Source organism: Hypomesus nipponensis, chromosome 5 (assembly GCF_054491055.1).
Source record: "Hypomesus nipponensis isolate SF chromosome 5, ASM5449105v1, whole genome shotgun sequence".
NCBI lineage: Eukaryota > Metazoa > Chordata > Actinopteri > Osmeriformes > Osmeridae > Hypomesus > Hypomesus nipponensis.
This window is the reverse complement of record NC_140365.1, coordinates 717,501-745,000: the sequence shown is the minus strand read 5'-3', so window position 1 is coordinate 745,000 and position 27,500 is coordinate 717,501. Positions and strand designations below refer to the sequence as shown.

Below are 27,500 nucleotides of genomic sequence, written 5' to 3'. Positions count from 1 at the left end.
AGCAGACACACAGCAGAGACAGCAGACACACAGCAGACACACAGCAGACACACAGCAGACACACAGCAGAGACAGCAGACACACAGCAGACACACAGCAGAGACAGCAGAGACAGCAGAGACAGCAGACACACAGCAGACACAGCAGACACACAGCAGACACACAGCAGACACACAGCAGAGACAGCAGACACACAGCAGACACACAGCAGACACACAGCAGACACGCCCTGTTCATCAGTCACAGCATGTATCTATGGTAACGTCCTGTCCAACAGTCACAGCATGTATCTATGGTAACGTCCTGTCCAACTCGCATGTACACCAAGAATATTCCATAAAGATCCAGGAAATACAAGAATAATATTCTTTATATTGTAATATTATTCCAGGCTGTTTTACCATAGAACCTTTCACCTGCTGTCAAACTATGTCTCACACAAGAGGAAGGTCTGCAACAAACACCCCGAAACATGCAAGTCACATCATCTCAGTTTGGTATTTTCTGTCAAAATACACAACACCTTCTCCTGGTATTTCCTGTGCGGTGGTGAGCTGTACATGTCTGTGTGTGGTCTGTGTGTGTGGTGTGTGTATGTGGTGTGTGTGTGTGGTGTGTGTGATGAGCTCTCCATGTCTGTGTGTGTGGTGTGTGTGTGTGTGATGTGTGTATGTGTGTGTGTGTGTGATGTGTGTATGTGTGTGTGTGTGTGTGTGAAGTCTCCGTTCTCTCCCTGGCTGAGCGAGCAGAGCTCTCCGTCTCTCTGCATGGCAGCAGTAATTGGTTGGCCATGTCAAGGGACTGGAGTGAAAAATTGACTACTAACAGAAAATTCTTCCCTCCGGCAATGATCATTCTCTCACTGAGGAATATCATAAATGACACATTTAAGAACATTACCTTGGAGCACTTCACTAAAACCAATATGTGCCCATTTTAACGCCACTCTGCTCCTATCCTGATATCTGAGCCATTACTTGATGGAAGGTTCGTTCTGACTTTCCTGTCGCCAGGCAGAGTAGGTAGGGAGATCAGAGCCATGATTGGAGGAAGGATGGAGGATGTTCTTCCCTAACCCTAACCCCCCCAGTACCTGTGTCAGCAGATGGTAGTCTTCTCTTTAAAACGGGCCAAGCCCCAACTGGAGAGAGAGCCGTTTGAAAATGACACGACTAGTGCATCACTTAGGCTTCAGAGCTAAGTACTGTGTTAACAAGCCTAGGACTCCTCCCCTCTCCTCCAGGGACTCCTCCCCTCTCCTCCTGGAACTCCTCCCCTCTCCTCCTGGAACTCCTCCCCTCTCCTCCTGGGACCCCTCCCCTCTCCTCCTGGGATTCCTCCCCTCTCCTCCTGGGACCCCTCCCCTCTCCTCCTGGGATTCCTCCCCTCTCCTCCTGGGATTCCTCCCCTCTCCTCCTGGGACCCCTCCCCTCTCCTCCTGGGATTCCTCCCCTCTCCTCCTGGGACCCCTCCCCTCTCCTCCTGGGACCCCTCCCTTCTCCTCCTGGGACCCCTCCCCTCTCCTCCTGGACGCCCAGGCCCGCCCCTGCGTAGTAAACAAATGCACAGGAGCAACACGGCCCCCGTAGAAACTACCCAAAAACCATGGCAACGCTTTTGGAGAAGTTGGGATGTGCGTTCCAGTTCCTGCGCAGTGAGAGGACAGAAATGCACTTGTGAATCACACCAAGGCTGTGCGGAATAGCAGTGATTAATGTTAACCAACACCAAGGCTGTGGTTGGTATAATTCAGATGTGTGTAGCAATTAAACAAGTCTGGCTGAGCATCTAAACCACAGACACAGGGCAGGGCACACCACAGAGCACCTGTGTCTGTCTGCTAGTGTGTGACTGGTTATGAGTGTGTGTGTGTCTGTTTATAATGTGTGTGTGTGTGTGTGTGTGTGAAAGAGTGTGTGAGTGTGTGTCATGGAGGAGTATCAGCCTGCTATAACAAGGAGGATGCTGACAGTGTCATTCATGTTCCGTCCCTCCCCTCACTCCCCCCACCCTCTTCCCCCTCCACCCTCTCCCCCCCCTCTCCCCTCTCTTCCCTTCTCCCCTCTCTCCCTCCCCCCCCCTCTCCCCTCTCTTCCCCCTTCTCCCCTCTCTTCCCTCTCTCCCCTCCCCCCCCCTCTCCCCTCTCTTCCCCCTTCTCCCCTCTCTTCCCTCTCTCCCCTCCCCCCCCCTCTCCCCTCTTCCCCCTTCTCCCCTCTCTTCCCCCTTCTCCCCTCTCTTCCCTCTCTCCCCTCCCCCCCCCCTCTCCCTCTCTTCCCCCTTCTCCCCTCTCTTCCCTCTCTCCCCCCCCCCCCCTCTCCCCTCTCTTCCCCCTTCTCCCCTCTCTTCCCCCTTCTCCCCTCTCTTCCCCCTTCTCCCCTCTCTTCCCTCTCTCCCCTCCCCCCCCCCTCTCCCCTCTCTTCCCCCTTCTTCCCTCTCTCCCCTCCCCCCCCCCTCTCCCCTCTCTTCCCCCTTCTCCCCTCTCTTCCCCCTTCTCCCCTCTCTTCCCTCTCTCCCCTCCCCCCCCCCTCTCCCCTCCCCTTCTTCCCTCTCTCCCCCATCCCCCCCCTCTCCCCTCTCTTCCCCCTTCTCCCCTCTCTTCCCTCTCCCCCATCCCTCCCCTCTCTTCCCCCTTCTCCCCTCTCTTCCCTCTCTCCCCTCCCCCCCCCTCTCCCCTCTCTTCCCCCTTCTCCCCTCTCTTCCCTCTCCCCCATCCCTCCCTCTCCCCTCTCTTCCCTCTCCCCCATCCCTCCCCTCTCTTCCCCCTTCTCCCCTCTCTTCCCCCTCTCCCCTCTCTTCCCCTCTCTCCCCTCTCTTCCCTCTCCCCTCCCCTCCCTCTCCCCTCTCTTCCCTCTCCCCCATCCCTCCCCTCTCTTCCCCCTTCTCCCCTCTCTTCCCTCTCTCCCCTCCCCCCCCCTCTCCCCTCTCTTCCCCCTTCTCCCCTCTCTTCCCCCTTCTCCCCTCTCTTCCCTCTCTCCCCTCCCCCCCCCCTCTCCCCTCTCTTCCCCCTTCTTCCCTCTCTCCCCTCCCCCCCCCCTCTCCCCTCTCTTCCCCCTTCTCCCCTCTCTTCCCCCTTCTCCCCTCTCTTCCCTCTCTCCCCTCCCCCCCCCCCCTCTCCCCTCTCTTCCCCCTTCTTCCCTCTCTCCCCCATCCCCCCCCTCTCCCCTCTCTTCCCCCTTCTCCCCTCTCTTCCCTCTCCCCCATCCCTCCCCTCTCTTCCCCCTTCTCCCCTCTCTTCCCTCTCTCCCCTCCCCCCCCCCCTCTCCCCTCTCTTCCCCCTTCTCCCCTCTCTTCCCTCTCCCCCATCCCTCCCTCTCCCCTCTCTTCCCTCTCCCCCATCCCTCCCCTCTCTCCCCCCTCTCCCCTCTCTTCCCTCTCTCCCCTCCCCCCCCCTCTTCCCTCTCTTCCCTCTCCCCCATCCCTCCCCTCTCTCCCCCCTCTCCCCTCTCTTCCCTCTCTCCCCTCCCCCCCCCCTCTCCCCTCTCTTCCCCCTTCTCCCCTCTCTTCCCTCTCCCCCATCCCTCCCTCTCCCCTCTCTTCCCTCTCCCCCATCCCTCCCCTCTTCCCCCTTCTCCCCTCTCTTCCCTCTCTCCCCTCCCCCCCCCCTCTCCCCTCTCTTCCCCCTTCTCCCCTCTCTTCCCTCTCCCCCATCCCTCCCTCTCCCCTCTCTTCCCTCTCCCCCATCCCTCCCCTCTCTCCCCCTTCTCCCCTCTCTCCCTCTCTCCCCTCCCCCCCCCCCTCTCCCCTCTCTTCCCCCTTCTCCCCTCTCTTCCCTCTCCCCCATCCCTCCCTCTCCCCTCTCTTCCCTCTCCCCCATCCCTCCCCTCTCTCCCCCTTCTCCCCTCTCTCCCTCTCTCCCTCCCCCCCCTTCTCCCCTCTCTTCCCCCTTCTCCCCTCTCTTCCCTCTCTCCCCTCCCCCCCCCCCTCTCCCCTCTCTCCCTCTCCCCCCCCTCTCCCCTCTCTCCCCTCCCCCCCCCTCTCCCCTCTCTCCCTCTCCCCCCCCTCTCCCCTCTCTCCCCTCCCCCCCCCCTCTCCCCTCTCTCCCTCTCCCCCCCCCTCTCCCCTCTCTCCCCTCCCCCCCCCCCTCTCCCCTCTCTCCCTCTCCCCCCCCTCTCCCCTCTCTCCCCTCCCCCCCCCCTCTCCCCTCTCTCCCTCTCCCCCCCCCTCTCCCCTCTCTTCCCTCTCCCCCATCCCCCTCCTCTTCTCCCCCTCCCCCCTCCCAGTCCCTTCCTCTCCTCCACCCCCTCCCAGTCCCTTCCTCTCCTCCCCTCCTCCCAGTCCCTTCCTCTCCTCCCCTCCTCCCAGTCCCTTCCTCTCCTCCCCTCCTCCTTCCAGTCCCTTCCTCTCCTCCCCTCCTCCTCCCAGTCCCTCTCCAGTCATCCACCAGGCTGTGTCTCCAGTCGCAGCAGTAGTCCATTTGACCGGGACTCTTTACGTGAATGACAGACTCCTCCTGCTGACAGGAGGGCTTCCCCCCCCCCGCCTTCCCCCCTCCCTCCACATCTGATGATGTCATCTCTGAGGACCCATAGTGACACGGTTGTGGTTCTGCTACCGTGTGGGAGGGGGAGAGGAGGAGAGAGAGGAGGACAGAGAAGAGACACTGGGCTGTCACATGACGAAAATAATAATAATATAATCACCATGACTGGGAATTTGCAAGTCAAATATCCATACAGCCTGTTAGCACATCAGACTTTAAAGCTTTGATCTCACTGGCTTAAAAAAAAAAAATGAGTGCATCGGATGAGGACAAAAAATTGCTAAACTCTCGTGGATTGAATGTTTTAACTCTCTGTCTCTCTCCCTCTCTCCATTTCTATCTATCTCTTCCTCTCTCTATCTCTCTCCTTCTCCCTGTCCCTCCCTCCCTCTTCATCTATCTCTCATTCTCTCTCCCCCTTTCTCTCTCTCTCCTTCTCGCTCCCTCTCTACTACCTCTCCTTAACCCCTCTCTCTCTCTCTCTCTCTCTCTCTCTCTCTCTCGAAAACTGTCAACTTCTGTCTTTCTCAAAAAACAACTAATAGCCCAATCTTCTTTTCTGAGGCAACTCGTCTGACGATAACCAAACAAGCCGTTCCCTGGCGGAGGACAAGATGGCTGCCCCACCTGTGCTTCCTGAACGATGAAATCTTGCAGCTTCATATCAAAATCGATAGCGTTGTCTTAGACTCAGAAAGGTGCAGTCAGACAGTGTCTGTTCCTAGCTTAGAGGATTGCCTGTCTGTGAAGAGGGGAATGATCGCAAGGGAGGTAGGGAGGGAAGGAGGGAGGGATACAGAGAGAGAGACAAGGGAGTTAAGGCTGAAGGGGAGAGATCACACCACTACCATGTCTTGTCTCTACTTCAAATAAAACCTGGAGTGATGTGACTCCCCTCCTCCCCTCCTCCCCTCCTCCTGGGGGATCCGGTCATGGCTCTGTAGAACAGACAGTAAGACACGGAGCCACAGGGGGCCGAGCACGGGGGCCATCCGTGGTATACTGGCTCCCAGGAGTCCAAGTTTCTACTACACTGCCCCTGTCACTCACTCCCCCCTCCACCCCCCTCCACCCCCCTCCACCCCCCCTCCACCCCCCCTCCACCCCCCTCCCCCCCCCTCCTGTCCCTGGCCCTGACGAGGTGTGTGCACACAGCAGAGAGAGAGAGGGAGGGAGAGAGAGAGAGAGAGAGAGAGAGAGAGAGAGAGAGAGAGGGAGAGGGAGAGGGAGAGAGAGAGTTAAGAAGAGACAGCGAAAGACAGAAAGATAGATGGAGAGAGAGACAGGTTTCTCCTCCAGTCCTTCAGCCTGACAGGCGGAACTCACACACACAATTTCACGGTTTCTGGGCAGTACACACCAATGCTTTCCTGTCTCTCAGACCCTGAGACCAGAAGACTGCTGGACACACACGCACACACTCACACACACACTCACACTAGTGGCTCTGCTATTAACACTCCATTAAAGAGGAAATCAAATATTAATCCTTCAACACCAACCTGGAATTGGAAAGTAAAGATGAGTTGACTTACCATTTTATTATTGATTTCATGAAAATGAATTTCACACACTTTCTCTACGACGTCTTCGCTCTCGAAAGTTACGAACCCAAACCCTGCAGAGAAGAGAGAGAGATAGAGAGAGAAAGAGAGAGAGAGAGAGAGAGAGAGAGAGAGAGAGATAGAGAGAAAGAAAGAAAGAAATAAAGAAAGAAAGAAAGAAAGAGAGAGAGAGAGAAAGAAAGAGAGAGAGAGAGAGGGAGGGAGAGAGAGAGAGAGAGAGAGAGGAGGGGGGAGAGAAATAAGCTTGAGTTAGAAGGAGAGGAAGAGGAAGAGGGAGGGGGCGACTTTAGAAACTTCTTTGACCAGAGGAAGGAGCACCACAGGCCTGATTATCCAAGCCAGATCAAGGTGCTCCGTGAGTCTGTGTCTGGAGGAGCAGAATGGCCAGGGCTGCCAGAGGAACAAGGGAACAGGCCCACATTGTCTTCTTTAAATCAGGAATATGATGAAATCTCTGACATTATTAGCAGCCCTGGAAGACCTTCTCCACAAAGAGAAGATGGAAGAAAAGCACAAAGAGAGTTTAATGAGATTCATGGAGCTGGGTCTAGCATCTGAATTTCATTAAATGCATTTTGTGTTCCCTTCATTGAAATTTCACTGTATAACAAGCCCTCGTTTTTATGTTAATGCACGGCTCTGAATATCTGAATGTGTCATTGACCGAGGGATTGGGAGAGGTATTTATAAGATAAAGGTTTAACCCCTTCCTGGACTGCAGTCCTGCATTTTTAGAGCGCCAGGGAGCAGCGATGTGATGGAAGCCGACATGACACATAAATCACTGTGCTTTCTTCACAGCTTCACAGGGAAGCGAGTCTCTTGTGAGAGGAAGCGACAATGTGCGGTGACATGAAGAGGCTGGATGAAGAACAAGAGAAGCTCAATGAAAACCAGTTTCTGTTCAGTCTGATAATGGGGGTAGGAATCACCCTAGACTGAGCCTAAACAGCTATTACCTTACACACACACACACACAACATAATGCCTTCACCATCTCATAAGAACATAAAACTACGAGAAAATGTGAATGCGACAGGGGCGCTAATTTACCAAAAGATAACGATGAAATACACGTCCACAGGCAAACACACGCACACACACACACACAAGGAGATAAGCAGAGACAAGAAACACGATAAGCATTGCAGGGTAAATGACCCATCCCCTCCCCCTCTGCTCTCTAGGTGACCTTTGACCCCTCCACGCGCCCCTCATACAGCCAGGCTGGGAGGAGAGTGTGGGTGCACATTACTCACTTTCACTAGCATCCCGCGAGCCGTGCAGAATGACTGCTGCTGTTTAACACAGTCACCCTGGTGTCACACTGTGCTGCTGTTTAACACAGTCACCCTGGTGTCACACTGTGCTGCTGTTTAACACAGTCACCCTGGGGTCACACTGTGTTCCCCTCCGACACCACACATACACAAACCACAACACTTCCTGCTCCGCTGGTTGCCAGCGACGACAGTGTGTTTGGAGTGTGTCTCAAGCCTGCTCATCCAGGAGAGGCAGGGGACACACCTGCCTGACCTGCCCGCTCTGTCAGCGTCCTGTCTGGGCTGCTCGGATCTCACTGGGACCACGGAGCTGGATGTCTTTCTATCTGTCCTTCTAACCCTCCTTCCCTCCTTCCCTCCCTCCCCTCCCCCTCCCCTCCCCTCCTTCTCCCTTCCCAGCTCTGGTAATATAAATGGTGATATCTGCCTCTCCCCTCCCTCCTCCCCTCCTCGTCTTAATAGGACCTAGTCTGGGGCTCACACGGGAGCCTCTTTCCACTGAAACTTTCTGAAAGTTAATATATGAGTTGATTTATCATGGACATCTATTAATGTGATGATCCCACATAGGACAGGATATCAATTCTCAGTGTGACATCCTGATACTGTACGGTAGTGAGCAGCTCATGTGGCGTCGTGATGCGTGAGTGCGTGTGTGTGACTGCATGTATGTGTGTGAGTGCCTGTGTGTGTGTGCGTGCATGTGTGTGCGTGTGTGTGTGTGTGCGTGCATGTGTGTGAGTGCCTGTGTGTGTGTGTGCATGTGTGTGTGTGTGTGGTGTAATGCTGCCATAGGCGAGGTGGCGGGGGCTGGAAAATTGGAAGATGCAGCTTGTTTTCCTGTTTGCTCCCCCCCCCTCTCCCCCCTCACCCCCTTCACCCCCCACACACCACCATCTCCCCTCCCCTTTCCTCTCCCCTCCCCTCCCCCCTCTCCCTCCACACCTCTCCTTCCCCCTCCCCTCCACAGAGACACAAGGACCACTTTTGACAACCAACAAATCAGCTGTCAGGAGCCATTTGTCACGGCGACATGCAGGGAAGGGGGGGAAAGGGGGGAAAGGGGGGAGGCAGACAGGAGGGGTTAACACACCTGCCCTCTCTGCCGTGCTGCGCTCCTGTCAGTAGAGTCTGCCTCTGCCCACCACACACAGCGCCTCACACACAGCGCCTCACACAGCGCCTCACACAGCGCCTCACACACAGCACCACACACACAGCACCTCACACACAGCACCTCACACAGCGCCTCACACACAACACCTCACACACAGCACCTCACACAGCACCTCACACACAGCACCTCACACAGCACCTCAACAGCACCTCACACACAGCGCCTCACACAGCACCTCACACAGCACCTCACACACAGCGCCTCACACAGCACCTCACACAGCGCCTCACACAGCGCCTCACACAGCGCCTCACACACAGCGCCTCACACAGTGCCTCACACAGCGCCTCACACACAGCACCTCACACACAGCACCTCACACACAGCACCTCACACAGCACCTCACACACAGCACCTCACACAGCACCTCACACACAGCACCTCACACAGCACCTCAACAGCACCTCACACACAGCGCCTCACACACAGCGCCTCACCCACAGCACCTCACACAGCACCTCACACACAGCGCCTCACACAGCGCCTCACACAGCACCTCACACAGCACCTCACACACAGCGCCTCACACAGCACCTCACACAGCGCCTCACACAGCGCCTCACACAGCGCCTCACACAGCGCCTCACACACAGCGCCTCACACAGCGCCTCACACAGCGCCTCACACACAGCACCTCACACACAGCACCTCACACACAGCACCTCACACACAGCACCTCACACAGCACCTCACACACAGCGCCTCACACACAGCACCTCACACAGCACCTCACACACAGCACTTCACCCACAGCGCCTCACACACAGCGCCTCACACAGCACCTCACACACAGCGCCTCACACAGCACCTCACACACAGCACCTCACACACAGCAGCCAGCAAAGAAGCACATCCTCATCCTGCTCTCCACAGCTCTATTCTTCACACCATACTGAGGACCCACAGAGGAAGGATCTACTGGAACACACACACACATGCTCTCTATCTCACACACACATGATTCATGAACACACACACAGACACACATGCACTCTATCTCACACACACATGATTCATGAACACACACACAGACACACATGCACTCTATCTCACACACACATGATTCATGAACACACACACAGACACCCATGCTCTCTCTCTTCCACAAACACAGACACACATTCACACATTTAAGAGAGAGACAGAGAGGGGTGTTCCTGTCAGCTGACACCAGGGCTGGTCTCTCTTCAGTAAACATGAGGAGGCTCTGTCTGGTTCTTACAGAGCACGTGCCTGGTTGCTGAGAAGCAGGGACAGCTCTCCTCACCTTCCTCCAGCCTCCCATCACAGCACAGACAGCTCCAGAGAGGGAGGTAACAGCCCTCCTATCACAGCACAGACAGCTCCAGAGAGGGAGGTAACAGCCCTCCTATCACAGCACAGACAGCTCCAGAGAGGGAGGTAACAGCCCTCCCATCACAGCACAGACAGCTCCAGAGAGAGGGAGGTAACAGGCCTCCCATCACAGCACAGACAGCTCCAGAGAGAGGGAGGTAACAGGCCTCCTATCACAGCACAAACAGCTCCAGAGAGAGGGAGGTAACAGGTGTTAGTGGTGCTCCTGTATGGGTGGGCTCTTACACTTATTACAGTCAGAATAAGTCCCAGCTGAACCACAACCCACCAGACCTGCCCTTGTCTGTCTGTCTGTCCGTCTGTCCGTCTGTCCGTCCGTCCCTCCCTCCCTCCCTCCCTCCCTCCCTCCCTCCCTCCCTCCCTCCCTCCCTCCCTCCCTCCCTCCCTCCCTCCCTCCCTCCCTCCCTCCCTCCCTCCCCCTTACTCTGTCTGTCTGCCTCTCCCTCCCTCCCCCTCTTTCTCTATCTGTCTGTCTGTTTCCCCTCTCTCCCTCCCCCTCTCTCTCTTGGTCTCTCCCCCTCTCTCCCTCTCTCTCTACATGTCTGTCTCTCTCCCCTCTCTCCCTCCCCCTCTCCCTCTTGGTCTCTCGCCCTCTCTCGCCCTCTCTCTCTCTCCTGCATAATACCACACCCCCGTGGAGCGCCACGCTAATAACATTCAAATGCTGAATCGATGGAACGACAAGTGACCTTTGGTTAAAGAGCTGATTCTGCCTGAGGCAGTTGAATGTATTTAAAGTAGATCAGAAATCAGTCCACACTGGGTTCTGAGGTCCACACTCTGCATCTGAAGCAGACGAGAGGCAGGTCTGCACCAACACACGCTGGAAAGTTCTCTTTAGTTCTCACTGACAAACCCTGTTTCTAATCAAGCAGCAGCTTGTAACATTATACTGAACTCTTCCTTGAGATCACCTGGGAATGACAAATTAGGCTAAATCGTTCCGCTCTTTCAAGTGTTCCCCTGAGTGAGTCACGTGGTCTGTAAGAGGCAGGATGAACACTGAGCTCTTCAGTGAGGAGTGCTGTGGGAGGGCCACCACGTGTCTGATGGGCCATGGTGAGCTGTAAGAGCTGCTGGTGGGCGTGGCCGACTGGGGTGCCAATCTGAGGACATCCTTATGTGTATATCTGTAAGTGTTTCTGTAATGCATGTGTGTGTATTGCATGTGTGTGTGTGTGTGTGTGTGTGGGGGGGGGTCCATTAGTGAGTGTTCCAGGAGGGAATACAAAAGATGATGTCCCCTCATCATATGGACACTGAGGATCAATAGGTGTTTTCTGCTCCATCTACCTGAGCCCTCCATCACCCTGCTGAGCTACCTGCCGAGGAGGGGGGGGGGACTCCTGGTTAATAAATGGGAGTGGACTTTCAGATGGATGCTGAGAGGAGACAGCACTCTACAGAATACAGCATGTCCTGCAGTCTGGAAGCAGGGAGCCCAGGGGCAGAACATGTGGAGCCTACTGCTGACATTCTACAGTTTGTCATTCCTCCCACACACACACACACACAACAAAACACACACGCATCTACAACACCTCTCTGGTCTTTTCTCTCTCTCTCTCTCTCTCTCTCTCTCTCTCTCTCTCTCTCTCTCTCTCTCTCTCTCTCTCTCTCTCTCTCTCTCTCTCTCTCACACACACACACACCCATAATCGCTGGCAAACCCATCTCCTCACCAAGAGGCTCACTCCAGTTCAGCCTTGGATAAGTGGCGACGGTGATTTATGGCAACATTACATGTTGAAACTGAGGGGAGTGATCGACCCTCGACGCCAGAAACACAGAACGCTGAACAACTTGTGGATCACAACGAATCACTCCTGCAAATAGCTAATGATCTGTGCTCCACACACACACACACACACACACACCAAATGTAGAGTTTGTAACGAGGCCAGCCGTCTGTGGGGAGGGAGAAGGTCCTCCCAGCTTGTACCAGAATCAGGCGCCACGACAGGAAGGAGCACAGGAAGTGGAACAAGTGCATGGGGGAGAGAGACAGAGAGAGACAGAGAGAGACAGAGAGAGACAGAGAGAGACAGAGAGAGACAGAGAGAGACAGAGAGAGACAGAGAGAGAGACAGAGAGAGAGACAGAGAGAGAGAGACAGAGAGAGACAGAGAGAGACAGAGAGAGACAGAGAGAGAGACAGAGAGAGACAGAGAGAGACAGAGAGAGACAGAGAGACCCTGTGTTTACCTCTGAGGTCAGTCAGACATCACCCCAGGTCTGTGAGACCCACTCCCCTCCATCCTAGTACTGCATGACAGGACCTTACACTGGCTAATCAGAATATGGGGCAATGTGCACACCTCCCCAGTCTGGTGCCTGGTGCTGGCTCCGCCCCCCGCCCCCCAGCCCCCCTGCCCCCGCCCCCCCCCCAGGCTCCCGTTCAGCCAGTCCCCTGTTAGAACCCTTTGATGTGCTGTTACCCAGGCTCCAGAGCCCAGCGCTGAGGTCATCCTTCATTAACACACTCAACAGCATCCAGCTTTTCCCACACACCCAGCACCAGGAACCCAACACAGCTGCTACCAGGAGCCATGCAAGGTGCGGGAGATGCGGAGGACAGGGTGGAGGAGGAGAAGGTGGGAGGAGAGACTGGGTGAGGAGGAGGAGGAGAGAGGAGAGGGTGGGTGAGGAGGAGGAGGAGAGAGGAGAGGGTGGCTCAAGAGGAGGAGAGGCTGGGTGAGGAGGAGGAGGAGAGAGGAGAGGGTGGGTCAGGAGGAGGAGGAGGAGAGAGGAGAGGGTGGGTCAGGAGGAGGAGGAGGAGAGAGGAGAGGCTGGGTGAGGAGGAGGAGAGACCTGGAGGATAGAGGCTGGGTTAGGAGCCGTAACACATGAAGGAGGAAGTGTACCACGCTGACGCAAAATGCTGACACACACACCCTTCCTCCCCTCACCCTCCCTCCCTCCCTCCTTGCCACCACCCCCACATCCCATGAGTAGTGTGTGGTGGGGGCATGAGTAGTGTATGGTGGAGGGGGGGGGACCAATTACAGTCCACAGAAGCACAATGAAGTGCTGGTGACAGAGATGCTAGCTGGAGGGGAAATGGCTCCATGCATCAGTGTTCCTCTCCAGCCTGCTAGCCAACACCTCATCAATAAAAACCAGCCCCAAACAAATGATCGTCCCAGAATAAGCTCCCTGTCTCGCTGTTCAGTAGGAGGAGGGGGAGGGAGGGGGAGGGAGGGAGGGGGAGGGAGGGGGAGGAGGGAGGGTGAGGGACTACCCTGGGAGGCAGGGGAGCAAGAGTCCATTACCATTACTTGTAGTCAGCCCTATTGACTCTGCATACAGACAAGCATGTCCTTTGCCTTTTTCCCGGGCAATTAAAGTCAACAGAAAGAGGAGTAGCTGTGAAAAACCTCAACAACGTTCTCCAGAATCATTCCCATTAGAGGCCAGAGCTGTGATTCATTACTCTGGCTGCTCAGTGCTGGGTTAGTCATGTGCACTGTACCCTACACAAACGCGCATGCACAGATATGCACTCTCAGACACCCACACACACACACACACCTGGACTCACACACATGCTGCCGCCCCAGAGCAGGGTTCAGAGTGAGAGGAGGACTCTAGTGTGTTTCTGCTCTGCCAGGTGATCTAAAAATACTGGATAAAACGCTTCTATTCTGGGTGAAAACACACAGTGCTGGTTTCCTCAATAAAACCAAAACAAATCCAGCCTTCTGTCAGGACAACAGAACTGTCTGTCGAACAGCTCTCCTCCGTCTAACAGCAACACAACGTCCTTGTGCTGACCGTCACTGTGAGACAGCACACTGCTGACACACACACACACACACACACACATTGAGCAGCTGTAGATATGAGGAGACTTTCTGCAGATTCTACTCTACAAGGTTTCACTTCTGGATCTATACTTCCATTTGCAGATGAATGTGAACACGCAATGTAAACATCATGAACGTGTTCTCCTGGAGGGGGATCTCGGTGTATCTACAGAGTAATGGGTGTTGTGTGAGCGTGTGTGTGTGAGCGTGTGTGTGTGTGTGTGTGAGCGTGTGTGTGTGTGTGTGTGTGTGTGTGTGTGTGAGTGTGTGTGTGTGTGTGTGTGTGAGCGTGTGTGTGTGTGTGTGTGTGTGTGTGTGTGTGTGTGTGTGTGTGTGTGTTGGCCTGAGCACTCCGGATGAGTGTATTAGCATATTTATCTATTTCACCTGTTTGTGTCTTTGTGTGTGTGTAGCAGGTCTGGGCTCCTCTCTGTGGTGTGCTGAGGGAACTATTCTGTCTGTGTCTCTATGTAGGTCAGCTAGCAGCGATGGGCCATCAATTTGACTGTCCTACTTAGGAAGACACACAGCACAGACTGAGGGGGTTTCTACATTTCAGCCACTATACTCTCTCTCTCTCTCTCTCTCTCTCTCTCTCTCTCTCTCTCTCTCTCTCTCTCTCTCTCTCTCTCCCCCTATCTCTCTCTGACCCCTTTCGCTGTCACTCTCTCTCTCTCACCCTCTCTCCCTCTCTCTCCATCTCTCTCTCTCTCTCTCTCTCTCTCTCTCTCTGACCCCTTTCGCTCTCTCTCTGTCTCTCTCTCTCTCTCTGACCCCTTTTGCTCTCTCTCTCTCTCTCTCTCTCTCTATTTCTCTCTCTCTCTCTCTCTGTCTCTCTCTCTCTCTCTCTCTCTCTCTCTCTCTCTGCCTCTCTCTCTCTCTCTCTCTCTCTGCCTCTCTCTCTCTGCCTCTCTCTCTCTCTCTCTCTCTCTGCCTCTCTCTCTCTCTCTCTCTCTCTCTCTCTCTGCCTCTCTCTCTCTCTCTCTCTCTCTCTGCCTCTCTCTCTCTCTCTCTCTCTCTCTCTCTGCCTGCCTCTCTCTCTCTCTCTCTCTCTCTCTCTCTCTCTCTCTCTCTGCCTCTCTCTCCCCCTGTGTCCAGACAGAGCTCTCCTTCCTCAGTGTTCCAGCAGTCTGGAGACAAACCCAGATAATGTCAGGTGTTCATGACCTGATCAGCAACCAGCTGGTCCTCTGCACACACACACACACACACACACGCCACAGTCATGACCAGACAGTGAATGCATCCAGAACATGTAAACATATCCAGGTCTGCCTGAAAACCTCGAGCATCAAGACAGATCGTGCCTCTACAAACAAAGTGTGTTTTGTACAAAACCCTTGAAAAGAACAATGATGTGATCTTCAGGTTCAGCAGCAGGGTTGACAGGGAGGACAGGAGCCGTTCCAGGAGTCGCAGAGACAGGGTGATGAATTTCCTTTCACCAGCTCTCCCATGTGGAATTGGAAATGCATTGAAACAGACACGCACCTTTTGTGCTTTTCGACTGACTGATATAGATATCAGTTTCATTACGTTTAATTAGCATTTTTCATTCCAGATGAAATGGAGGATATGAATAGGAGATAATAAGTATCAAGTGAACGGTTCACAGGATATATTAGATGAGACAGATGGAGTGAGGATTGACTGAGGATTAGTACATATGAAATTGTTTTGTGGAAGTGAAGACGGAGAGGTGGAGGGGGTGGAGGGGAGGAGAGGTGGAAGGGTAGAGGGATGGAGAGGGTGGAGGGGAGGAGAGGTGGAGGGGGTGGAGGAGAGGAGAGGTGGAGGGGGTGAAGGGGTGGAGGGGAGGAGAGGTGGAGGGGGTAGAGAGATTGAGAGGGTGGAGGAGAGATGGAGGGGGTGGAGGGGTGGAGGGGAGGAGAGGTGGAGGGGTGGAGGGGAGGAGAGGTGGAGGGGGTGGAGGGGAGGAGAGGTGGAAGGGTGGAGAGGAGGAGAGGTGGAGGGGGTAGAGAGATGGAGAGGGTGGAGGGGAGGAGAGATGGAGGGGGTGGAGGGGTGGAGAGGTGTAGGGGAGGAGAGGTGTAGGGGAGGAGAGGTGGAGGGAGTGGAGAGGTGGAGAGGTGGAGGGAGTGGAGAGGTGGAGAGGTGGAGGGAGTGGAGAGGTGGAGGGGTGGAGGGGTGTGAATCTAGCGTTGCCACTTTCCACCAGAGCCTCCGTCGTCAGTGAGCTCACTAATTGCATTAGAATTTCAATAGTCCTTTTCAAACATAAAAAGCACTACAGATTAAGCAAGCAGCAAGTGTTTAAAGAATTGAATTAGGTGTGAGCAGACCATAAAGCAGCATTGATTAAACCTCATTAGACTTCTCTCCAGCCACTGTGGCCACACAGCTAGTTATGTCCAGGCATGGCATGTGTAATGAAGAACATTGACGACAGCTCTTTGCACTACACCATCACTACACCGTCACTACACCGTCACTACACCGTCTTGTTTAGAGCAGATTGCTTTAACGAGCGAAACAAACGTGATCTCACCACTCTGTAGCCAGGCTGGGCTGTCTAACAACAGCAAGACACACACACACACAGTGTGAGCTTCTGGGATGATGTCATCCTGACATGACTTAGCCAAGTAAGCTAGACCTTCCTCTCCATCTCTCCACCTTCCACATCCGCCCTTCTGTTCAATCACACACACACACACACACACACACACACACACACACACACACACACACACACACACACACTGAGACACGCACAGGGAAACACACATGCATACACGCACATACAGAGTGGTAGCTAGCTGTAGCATGGAGGCTAGCTGTAGAGAGGAAGCTAGCTGTAACGGGATAGCTAGCTGTGGCGGGATAGCTAGCTGTAGCATGGTAGCTAGCTGTAATGGGATAGCTAGCTGTAATGGGATAGCTAGCTGACACGGGATAACTAGCTGTAGCGGAATAGCTAGCTGTAGCATGATAGCTAGCTTTAGCATGGTAGCTAGCTGTAATGGGATAGCTAGCAGTAGTGGGATAGTTAGCTGTAATGGGATAGCTAGCTGACACGGGATAACTAGCTGTAGCGGAATAGCTAGCTGTAGCATGATAGCTAGCTGTAGCATGGTAGCTATCTGTAGCGGGATAGCTAGCTGTAGCATAGTAGCTGCACGGGCCTCCTGCTCAACAGTTCCCCGGCTTAATTTCACTTCTTAAGTGCAGCATAATTGGTTGTATAATCAAACGTGAAAATGTACACAGCACTTCGTCGTTCTGGCTCTTCAGATATCCTTAATCAGCGGCCCTGGGCCCCCAGCCAGGAGAAATTAGCAGGATGACAAGGCTCTGAGGAGAACAGGACTCTGCTATTTATTTACCGCTTTGTTCGTCTTCTTCATTCCTCGGACGTGTCTTCCCTCTCTCCCTCCCCCTCCCCCTCTCTCCCCCTCTCACTCTCTCTCTCCCTCCCCCTCCTCTCTCTCTCCTTCCCCCCTCCTCTCTCTACTTCCCTCCTCCTCTCTCTCTCTCCCTCCCCCCTCCTTCCTCTATCCCTCCCCCCTCCTCTCTCTCTCCCTCCCCCCTCCTTCCTCTCCCTCCCCCCTCCTCTCTCTCTCCCTCCCCTCCTCCGTCTCTCCCTCTCTCTCTCCCTCCCCTCACAGACAGTTGACAGTTGATTCAGGGTTAGTTTGTGTTCAGCTGTTCCGTGGTGTCTGTGCCGATTAGCATGCTAGTATGCTAGCGTGAAACACTGACCACGCCCCCCTCCTCAGTCCAGTTTGTGTTCAGCTGTTCCGTGGTGTCTGTGCCGATTAGCATGCTAGTATGCTAGCGTGAAACACTGACCACGCCCCCCTCCTCAGTCCCGGCCCCCGGCCCCTGGACCAGTCTGGTCTTGTCTCTGTGACTTCTGGAGGACCCGGCAAATCCAATCCATTACCGTCTGGACACACACAGACAAACACACACACACACAAACCACTTACACACACCACACACACTCCTGAGTTCAACCGTGTTCTCGTAGCAGCGACTGGCAGAGACTTGTTCTCCTTTTTCCCTCCTCTCTTTATTCCCTCTCTCTTTACTCTCTCTCTGAAATGTGTTTTAATTCACTAGCTTTGCGGAAGGCAGCTCATTTCAATCTCAAAGCCGACATCTGTGGAAGCAGAGCAGTCTCTATACGAGGAGCTAATCCTGTACTACAGGGAGCCAGCCTGGAGCTCTCCAGAACACAGACAGAGGAAAGGGGAGAGAGGGAGGAGAGGGAGAGAGGAGAGGAGAGGGAGAGAGGAGAGGAGAGAGGAGAGGGAGGAGAGATGAGAGAGGAGAGGGAGGAGAGGGAGAGAGGAGAGGAGAGAGGAGAGGGAGGAGAGGGAGGAGAGAGAAGAGAGAGGAGAGAAGAGAGAGGAGAGAAGAGAGAGGAGAGAGGAGAGGGAGAGAGGAGATAGAGGAGAGAAGAGAGAGGAGAGGGAGAGAGGAGAGAGGAGAGGGAGGAGAGAGGAGAGAGGAGAGGGAGAGAGGAGAGGGAGGAGAGAGGAGAGAGGAGAGAGGAGAGGGAGAGAGGAGAGGGAGGAGAGAGGAGAGAGGAGAGGGAGAGAGGAGAGGGAGGAGAGAGAGGAGAGAGGAGAGAGGGAGAGAGGAGAGGAGAGGGAGGAGAGAGGAGAGAGGAGAGAGGAGAGAGGAGAGGAGAGGAGAGGAGAGGAGAGGAGAGAGGGAGGGAGAGAGGAGAGGAGAGGGAGGAGAGGGAAGGAGACAGACAGGGAGAGAGGAGAGGGAGGAGAGGGAGGGAGAGAGACAGGGAGAGAGGAGAGGGAGGAGTGGGAGAGAGGAGAGGGAGGAGTGGGAGAGAGGAGAGGGAGGAGAGGGAAGGAGAGAGACAGGGAGAGAGGAGAGGGAGGAGTGGGAGAGAGTAAAGAGAAGAGAGGAAAGGGAGGAGAGGGAACCAAACAGTGAGATGAAGTCTGGAAGGGGGAAGTAAAGTGCTGCTCTAATGTGTCAGCGTACAGCACACACACACACACACACACACACTCCAGAGCCAACCTTTGAAGTGTGCCAGCCAGGGGTCAAAGACCCCCGCTTGGTCCATCTGAAAGGTCATCGGGGGGGGGGGGGGGCAGCCTCTAAGAGGAGCCTTGTCCCTGGAACTGGGTGGGGGTTGGAGTCTAGAGAGGGGGGGGTTTACATCAGGTAACAACCCATCTGAACCAGGTATGTTGGAGCTGGGAAACACACACAGCCTGCAGGACATGAACCAGCCTGCAGGACATGAACCAGCCTGCAGGACATGAACCAGCCTCCTCATGCAGCCTGCAGGACATGAACCAGCCTGCAGGACGTGAACCAGCCTGCAGGACATGAACCAGCCCCACACAGCCTGCAGGACGTGAACCAGCCTGCAGGATGTGAACCAGCCTGCAGGACTTGAACCAGCCTGCAGGACATGAACCAGCCTGCAGGACATGAACCAGCCCCACACAGCCTGCAGGACGTGAACCAGCCTGCAGGATGTGAACCAGCCTGCAGGACGTGAACCAGCCTGCAGGACTTGAACCAGCCTGCAGGACATGAACCAGCCTGCAGGACATGAACCAGCCTGCAGGACGTGAACCAGCCTGCAGGACATGAACCAGCCCCACACAGCCTGCAGGACATGAACCAGCCTGCAGGACATGAACCAGCCTCCTCATGCGGCCTGCAGGACATGAACCAGCCTCCTCATGCAGGCTGCAGGACATGAACCAGCCTCCTCATGCAGGCTGCAGGACATGAACCAGCCTCCTCATGCAGCCTGCAGGACATGAACCAGCCTCCTCATGCAGGCTGCAGGACATGAACCAGCCTGCAGGACATGAACCAGCCTCCTCATGCAGGCTGCAGGACATGAACCAGCCTCCTCATGCAGGCTGCAGGACATGAACCAGCCTGAGGTGGAAACAAGGTGTGTGTTTGCACCAGTAGGGACGTGTTTGTGTGTGATGGGGTGTGCGAAGTCGCTCCAGCGCCATGACAACCAGGGAGGGAGGGCCTGCTCTCTGGGTGCTCTAATGGAGCGATGATGTCATCCTGCCTCTCACACACACACACACTCTGTCAAGCTGGGGGATGGTCTCTACCACACTACACACTGTCTCTGAGTCCTTCCAGAAACACAGCACCATCAGCACATTAGACTGGACAGGCCCCCACTGACCACACTCAACTCACTGTCTATCTGTAGCCCCTGGCTCTACTGTTACACCACTATCATTTACACACTGGGACTTAACTTCATTTACAGAACACACTGGACACGTTTCTATGGCGTACATAATATCTGAAGTGTCTAAGTAGAGGGGGGAGAGATTGAGAGAGGGGAGCAAGGGAGGGAGTGAAAGAGAAAGTGAGAGAGAGAAAAAATTAGAGTAGAGAGACAGAGAGAGACAGAGATAGATAGAGAGACAGACAGAGAGAGAGAGACAGAGAGAGGCAGAGAGAGAGACAGACACAGAGAGAGAGACAGAGAGAGAAACAGAGAGAGACAGAGAGAGAGAGATGTCGTCTGGGTAATATGACATAACGTGCCCTCTGCTTGACCTTCCAGCTGGTCGCCCACATGCTACAGATCGTCCTCCATGATGAACAGACGCTCAATCAATACTGCCTGCTCCCAGGGCCCTCCATTCCCCTGACCAGACGGAGGGAGGAGGGAAGAGGAGGAGGAGAGCGTGTGCTGGGTTGTGGAGGACAGGGTTATTTACCAGGACTGTGTGCTGTGTTCTAGTGGTGCGGACCCTTCAACAGAGGAAACAGCTAATAGAGGTATGGATCCTTCATGAGACAGTCAGGTGACCTGTTACACACACACACACACACACACACACACAGACCTCCTTCCTCCCTGCTTCTCAGTTTCAGTCCCGTGGGATGCCAAGCGGAGCCCTTATCATCTCTACTCCTGTTAACGAGGCCCTTCATTAGCAGAGCCCACAGCCTTACAGACTGCCTCCGTCGCCATGGCTACGGCTCAGTGTTGTCACCCCCCCCCCCCCCCGAGACATCTTTATCAGCAAAAACAACCGCCTCTTCTGAGAGACTTCCTGTCTCCCAATCTCCTCCACAAAAGACCAGCAGCGCTATCAGGTCAATACTCGCTTGCGTTTGTTGAGAGAAAAATGAGATGTTCCAAGTCTTCGTACGAGCAATTCTGCCTCCCTTATCAGTATGCACAAGCTCTGCTGCAGCTTTCTAACATTCAGAGGGGGGTGCTTTCTCAAAGTAGATGTAGATAGAATGGAGATTTAGATAGAGTGGGCTATATACTTGTATAGATATAAATTGTGATTTATATATGCCCGTTATATTAAATTGACAGTGTAAAGTATTTCATAGAAACCACATAGTTGGTTTTCACACACTGGTAATGGAACTCTCGATGGTGGACACCCAAGGCAGGACCAACCATACATAAATATCAGCTAAATCTCATTAAGATGACATTTAAAAATGTGACTACAAAAATATTTTGAGCATTATCCATTTATCTTACATGTGTGGGCTGTTGTCAATGCCCTCAAACTTCTCTTTCATATTTCAGTACTTTGGAATCCAATTTGTGTAAAAAAAAAAATATATAATAATTTTAAAAAACGTAGAAAAACTAAATCCTCATTCCTGTCGTAACTCTCTATTCTTCCCTCTCTGAAATAAGTCGCCCTGCTTGGATCGTGTCTCTGCCGTATGAAAATGGGAATTTGTTAGCGAGCTGACAACAGCTGCAGATTCACTGACTGACTGACTGAAAGTGACAGAAGTGAAAGAAGCCAGAATCTAAAACAATGAGGAGAGTTTCATGTACACTGAGAAGGTGATTACTCACCAGGAGGGACACACACAAACAACAACAAGCTAAAACTGTCAGGAAGCTAAGCTAGCAGTCAGTCATGGAGGAACCTGCTAGAACCACAGGGAGGAGAGGACTGGAGAGAGACAGAATGAGAGAGAGGGAGAAGGAGAGAGGGAGGGAGAAGGAGAGAGAGGGAGAAGGAGAGAGGGAGGGAGAAGGAGAGAGAGGGAGAAGGAGAGAGGGAGGGAGAAGGAGAGAGAGGGAGAAAGAGAAGGAGAGAGAAGGAGAAGGAGAGAGAGGGAGAAAGAGAAGGAGAAGGAGAAGGAGAGAGAGAGGGAGAAGGAGAGAGAGGGAGAAAGAGAAGGTGAAGGAGAGAGAAGGAGAAGGAGAGAGAGAGGGATAAGTAGAGAGAGGGAGAAGGAGAGACAGGGAGATGGAGAGAGAGAGGGAGGGAGAGCGAGAAAGAGATAGATAGATCCTCTCCCCTCTCTCCTCTCCTTTCCCCTCTCCTCTCCCCTTTCCTCACCCCTCGACTTGCTCTCTGCCTCTGTCCACTGGTCGGTCCATCTATCCCCCTGTGTATAAATAAGCATCAGTGTGACAGGCTTTGTGCTGGCTGTGTGGACGTGTGCTCTGCCCCAGGCTGCTGTGTCTCAGGCCAGGCCAGATAACACCATCCAGCGCATTGTCCTCTGGAGATAAAGCTGGCTGAAATGAAATCTGAAGGCTGAAAGAGGCCATTTTCCCTCTCTCCCCCCTAGAGCTTATCTGTCACGGGGAGGGAGAGAGAGATGCAAGGAGGAGGAGGGGGAGGGCAGAGGAAAAAAGCACAGGTGATGCTGTCTCTCTCCCTCCCTCCCCCTCCCTTCCTCTCTCCTCCTTTCACACTGAGCATGCTCGGAGGTGCTCTCGCTCTCGGGAGCTTGACCTCTCAGCTCACAGCTCAGTCCACGTCTGGTACCCACAAAGCCTCCACTCCTCCTCACTGTGTCCCTCAACCGAGACAGAGAGAGAGAGAGAGAAAGAGAGACACAGAGAGAGAAAGACAGAGAGACAGAGAGAGAGACAGAGAGAGAGACAGAAAGAGAGAGACAGAGACAGAGAGGGGAAGTAGAGAACCTTCCCGAAGGATGAGAGGGTGAACTTGTTTTATCATCCCAGCATAACACTGACCAGCGCTGGCCACTTTTCTCTCATGTCGCTATCATGACGCCATTACGGTTCAGGCTTTCACACTCCCACATCTCACCTTCTCCCTCCCTCCCTCCCTCCCTCCCTCCCTCCCTCCCTCCCTCCCTCCCTCCCTCCCTCCCTCCCTCCCTCCCTCCCTCCTGCAGACAGATCATCTGCCACCTGGGAGAGCTGTCTCATTAACCTTGTGCTCCAGCTACTCAATAGAGCATTTAAGGCAAAACACATTCAAACAGTGTTAAGCCACCACTTTATTTACACCAGTACTCCCCCCCTCCTTCCCTCACCTCCTCCCCTCCTCCCCTCCCATCCCCTTCTCCCCTCCCCCCTCCCCTCCCCTCCTCCCCTGCCCTCCCCTCCCCTCCCCTCTCCCCTCCTCCCCTCTCCATCTCCCGTCCCTCCTCCCCTCCCATCCCCTCCTCCCCTCCCCCCTCCCCTCCTCCCCTCTCCATCTCCCGTCCCTCCTCCCCTCCCATCCCCTCCTCCCCTCCCCCCTCCCCTCCTCCCCTCTCCATCTCTCCTCTGTCCTCTCCTCCCCCCTCCCCTCCTCCCCTCCTCCCCTACCCTCCTCTCCTTCTCCCCTCCCCTCCTCCTCTCCTCCCCTCCTCCCCTCTCCATCTCTCCTCTCCAGATGCCTGGTTGGAGCCTCCAACACTTTAATAATCACCTCTGTCTGTTCTGTTGATACAGAGGTTAAGGTTCACATGCGTTTGAAGACAAGCGGAGGATGTGTGTGTGTGTGTGTGTGTATATGTGGGGGGGCGTCATCAATCAGACAGTAAAGTCGAGTGATGCCTCCCTTTTCAGGTGGCAATAATACGTCACCAGAGGTGAGTTAGTGCCCCCCTGCCCCCCCCCTCCCCTGCCCCCCCCTCCTCTGCCCCCTCCTCCCCTGCCCTCCCCCTCCTCTGCCCCCCCCCCCTCCCCTGCCCTCCCCCCTCCAGGCAGTAGAGCTGTCCGTAGCGGAGCTGTCTTCCAGAACAAGTTAATAAGACAGAGCAGTCCCTTGGGGTAGCAGCCAGGGGGCATTATCACTCTGGAGGCATCCTGAAATACTGACACTTCGGAAATAACTGCCAGCCTATTAATTACCCCCCCCCTCTCTCTCTCTCTCTCTGACCCTGTCTCTCCCCCTCTCCCTGGACACTGCTCAGGAGTAAAAGGATCTTTGACACGTTGAAAGTTGGAGGGATTTTCCCCAGACTTTTCCTTGAAGATTCTCTCGCAATTACTCTTTCTCCAGATCTCTGCTCTCTTCAACTATCTCTCTCTTCCTTCCTCACTCGCGCTGTCAGATCACACACACACACACTCACACACACACATAGACACACACGGTCTAGGAGACACGGGTGCCAACGCACACCCACACGACTGCTGTGGTGCTACTCTACGTCCTCGAGAGGGGAACCAAGGAGGACACGTGCGGGCTACTGCACCAGCCCACCAGGCCACCAGCCCACCAGGCCACCAGCCCACCAGGCCACCAGCCCACCACCAGGCCACCAGCCCACCAGCCCACCAGCCCACCACCAGCCCACCAGGCCACCACCAGCCCACCAGGCCACCAGCCCACCAGCCAGCAGCAACACCACAAGCCAGCGTTGCCGCAGAAACAGTCATCATTAAGCAATTTGTTTCCTTTTATTACAGCTATTGTAATTACAAATAATTGAGCGTGGGTCTGGCCAGCGTCAGGATCCCTCACTATCTCTCCTCCCATCATCCTCCTTCTTATCAATTAGCGCTACTATAATATCGGGCCGGTGTTGCCGCCGCCAACATTAGCATTTTGATTGAACGCAGAAAAACACAAAGTAGCTCCACTGTACGGCGTCACAGAGCCGAGCAAGAGGATGTCAGTTTGGTTTGACAAAGACAAAGGCTGAGAGAGGGGATACAGAGAGAGAGACAGACAGAGAGAGAGAGAGACAGAGAGGGAGAGAGAGAGAGAGAGAGAGAGAGAGAGAGAGAGAGAGAGAGAGAGAGAGAGAGGGAGAGGTGTGGATGGAAGGGAGGGAGAAAACATGAAAAAATGCATTCCTTGGGAAAAAAAGGAATGCAGGAATTCAGTGGTGGGCAGAGGGGAGAGAACAAAGGGAGAATGTGAGAATGGCATTACTTCAGGGAAGCTATGTGGCATTTGCAGGAGGACAGAGAGAGAGAGAGAGAGAGAGAGAGAGAGAGAGAGAGACAGACAGAGAGAGAGTGAGAGACAGACAGACAGACAGAGAGAGGGAGAGAGAGAGAGAGAAGGAGAGAGAGACAGAAAGACAGACAGACAGACAGACAGACAGACAGACAGAGAGACGCTAATGAGAGATGAGACAGAGGCAGGACTGAGAGTCTGGGTGTGTTAGCTTCTGTGATGAATGAAGGCTGGGGCAGGAGCTGGGGGACTGAGGGGTCAGGGGTCATGGAGGAAAACCTTGGAATTGGTATCCTTTGAGGCAGCTTTTCCACAAAAAAGAAAAAGAAAAAAAAAAGAATTATCCAGAAGAGAAACAAGCAATAGAGGGAGAGAGAGAGGTAGACAGAGAGGTAGAGAGATAGGGAGAGAAAGAGAGAGAGAAAGGGAATTTCCCCAGGGGGAGGGAAGGGGCGCGGGGTCGTAGAAAGGGAGAGCGAGAGGGAGAGAGAGAGGGAGAGAGAGATAAGGAGAGAGGGAGAGAGAGAGGGAGAGAGAGAATGAGAAAGAGGGAGGGAGAGAGAGGGAGAAAGAGAGAGAGTCATTGATGGACGGAGATAAAGAGAAATGGAGGAAAGCAGTTTTTGATGCCTCTGCTCTCCCAGTGAGGCAGCTAGGATGGAGAGATGGGGAGATATGGAGATAGTGATGGAAAGATATATGGAGAGACAGAAATGGAGAGACAGATAGAGTGAAACAGAGAGGGTGAGAGGGAGAGAGAGTGGGAGAGGGAAAGAGAGAGAGAGAGAGAGAGAGAGAGAGAGAGAGAGGGAGAGAGGGAGAGAAGGTAAGAGAGATAGAGACCCAGACAGTGGAGTTGAGTTCTCAGCCCCTGAAGGCAGACAGAGCTCCACAGGTCTGGTATGAGCGGCTCCCCTCTCGTCTCCTAACGCTGTCTGACAGAGGATCACATCATCCTCGTCTCCCTCAACACACAGCTCTCGCTCGCTCTGCTCCTCCAGACTGCTCTGATCAAGCAGCAAGGCTATGTGGTGCCGCACACCTTCAAACAGCCCAGGGAGGCAGAGAGAGAGCCTGCTCTGGAGAGAGCACACCTTCAGGATCTCTGTCAGAGTTACTGCACACCTAGCGCTGGGTTTACCCACACACCTGCACACATACTCAAATTCACCTGACACACACACACACATGCACACACAGGCACAAACACACACACACAAAACACACACACACACAAAGACCTTTGCTCCAACCCTCTGTAGCGCTCGCATTTCAGGCACAATAGAGTGAGCGGAGGGCTTATTGAACATGATATCACCCCACAGACCAGGCTGTGTGACCTCACCTGATAAGTGGCCCTCATGAACTATTGATGGAGGTTCATGTTGAGGGCCTCGAGCAGAGCTCCACTCAGTACAGATAAATGGCCCTGCGCGCGTGGAGAGACAGGCAGCTAGAATCGCCCTGCTAATGCTTGATGGCACACCCAGGCCCCTTCAACTCCACAAATTCTGATTTATTTTCAATCATTTAAATTTTTTCCGCCACCGTGCTACGGCAATTGGTTAAAGAGCTTGAGAGAGAGGGGAGGAGGGAGGGGGGAGGGAGGAAAGGAGGGAAGTTAGAGGAGGGAGAAAGTGAAGGAGGGATGGAGGGAAGGAAGGAAGGAGGAGGGCAAAGTGTGTCCTTGACAGGAAGGAAATGATGTCACTAAGGGAATCCCACAAGGAGTAAGACCTCAACACACACACACACGATCCCTGCAGTCACACACACACCCCCGCCACACACACACACACACACACAGAAGCTTTCAAGCACAACCAAACTGATGACAAGACGGCGACAGACGGGTTCACTGAGAAGAGACCAGTGCCGCGTTCAACTCAATTAGCACAGCGTCGCCGTAACAACGCCACGAGGAGATGGAGGCTGGCTGTGATTGGCAACCTGTCAGTCCAGCTGTGCTGTGCAACACCACCAGCACACCACACCATAGCCACAACACCACCACCACAACATAGCCACAACACCACCAGCTGAACACACTCACACATACACACACACAGAGGCTGAACACACACACACACACAGAGGGAGATGTAGATGCAGGGAGTCATGGGGCTTGAGTGAGAAGCAGGCCTTTAGGTAAACTAGAGGGAACAGAGAGACAAGGTGAGGAGGAGGAGGAGGGAGAGGAAGAGGAGAAGGAGGAGCAGGAGGAAGAGGGGGATGGGGAGAGGTGGGGAAGGGAAGGAGGAGGAAGAGGAGAAGGAGGAGCAGGAGGAAGAGGGGGATGGGGAGGGAGAGGAGGAAGAGGAGAAGGAGGAGCAGGAGGAAGAGGGGGATGGGGAGGGAGAGGAGGGGGAGGAGGAGGAAGAGGAGAAGGAGGAGCAGGAGGAAGAGGGGGATGGGGAGGGAGAGGAGGGGGAGGAGGAGGAAGAGGAGAAGGAGGAGCAGGAGGAAGAGGGGGATGGGGAGGGAGAGGAGGGGGAGGAGGAGGAAGAGGAGAAGGAGGAGCAGGAGGAAGAGGGGGATGGGGAGGGAGAGGAGGGGGAGGAAGATGAGATGGTGGAACATTAGAGGGCTGTGTTCATCAGTTATCCTGCCCTGGTGACTAATGAAGCGCTGGTGACCAAGTCCACTCAGCCCTGCTCTGCTGCCTGGCCACACACACACACACACACACAATACACAC

At 54.3% G+C, this 27,500-nt stretch overlaps 1 protein-coding gene across 3 annotated transcripts in view; it reads right to left on the bottom strand.

Annotated features, from left to right (window-relative positions):
* The window catches only part of LOC146287620 (RNA-binding protein Musashi homolog 2-like), a 178,124-nt gene that overhangs the window by 44,861 nt on the left and 105,763 nt on the right, over window positions 1–27,500 (bottom strand). For all 3 annotated transcript variants that reach the window (XM_084697807.1, XM_084697808.1, XM_084697809.1), the window contains exon 8: window positions 6,016–6,098. In XM_084697807.1, the coding sequence (XP_084553933.1) occupies window positions 6,016–6,098 (83 nt within the window). The remainder of the gene's footprint in view (window positions 1–6,015; window positions 6,099–27,500) is intronic.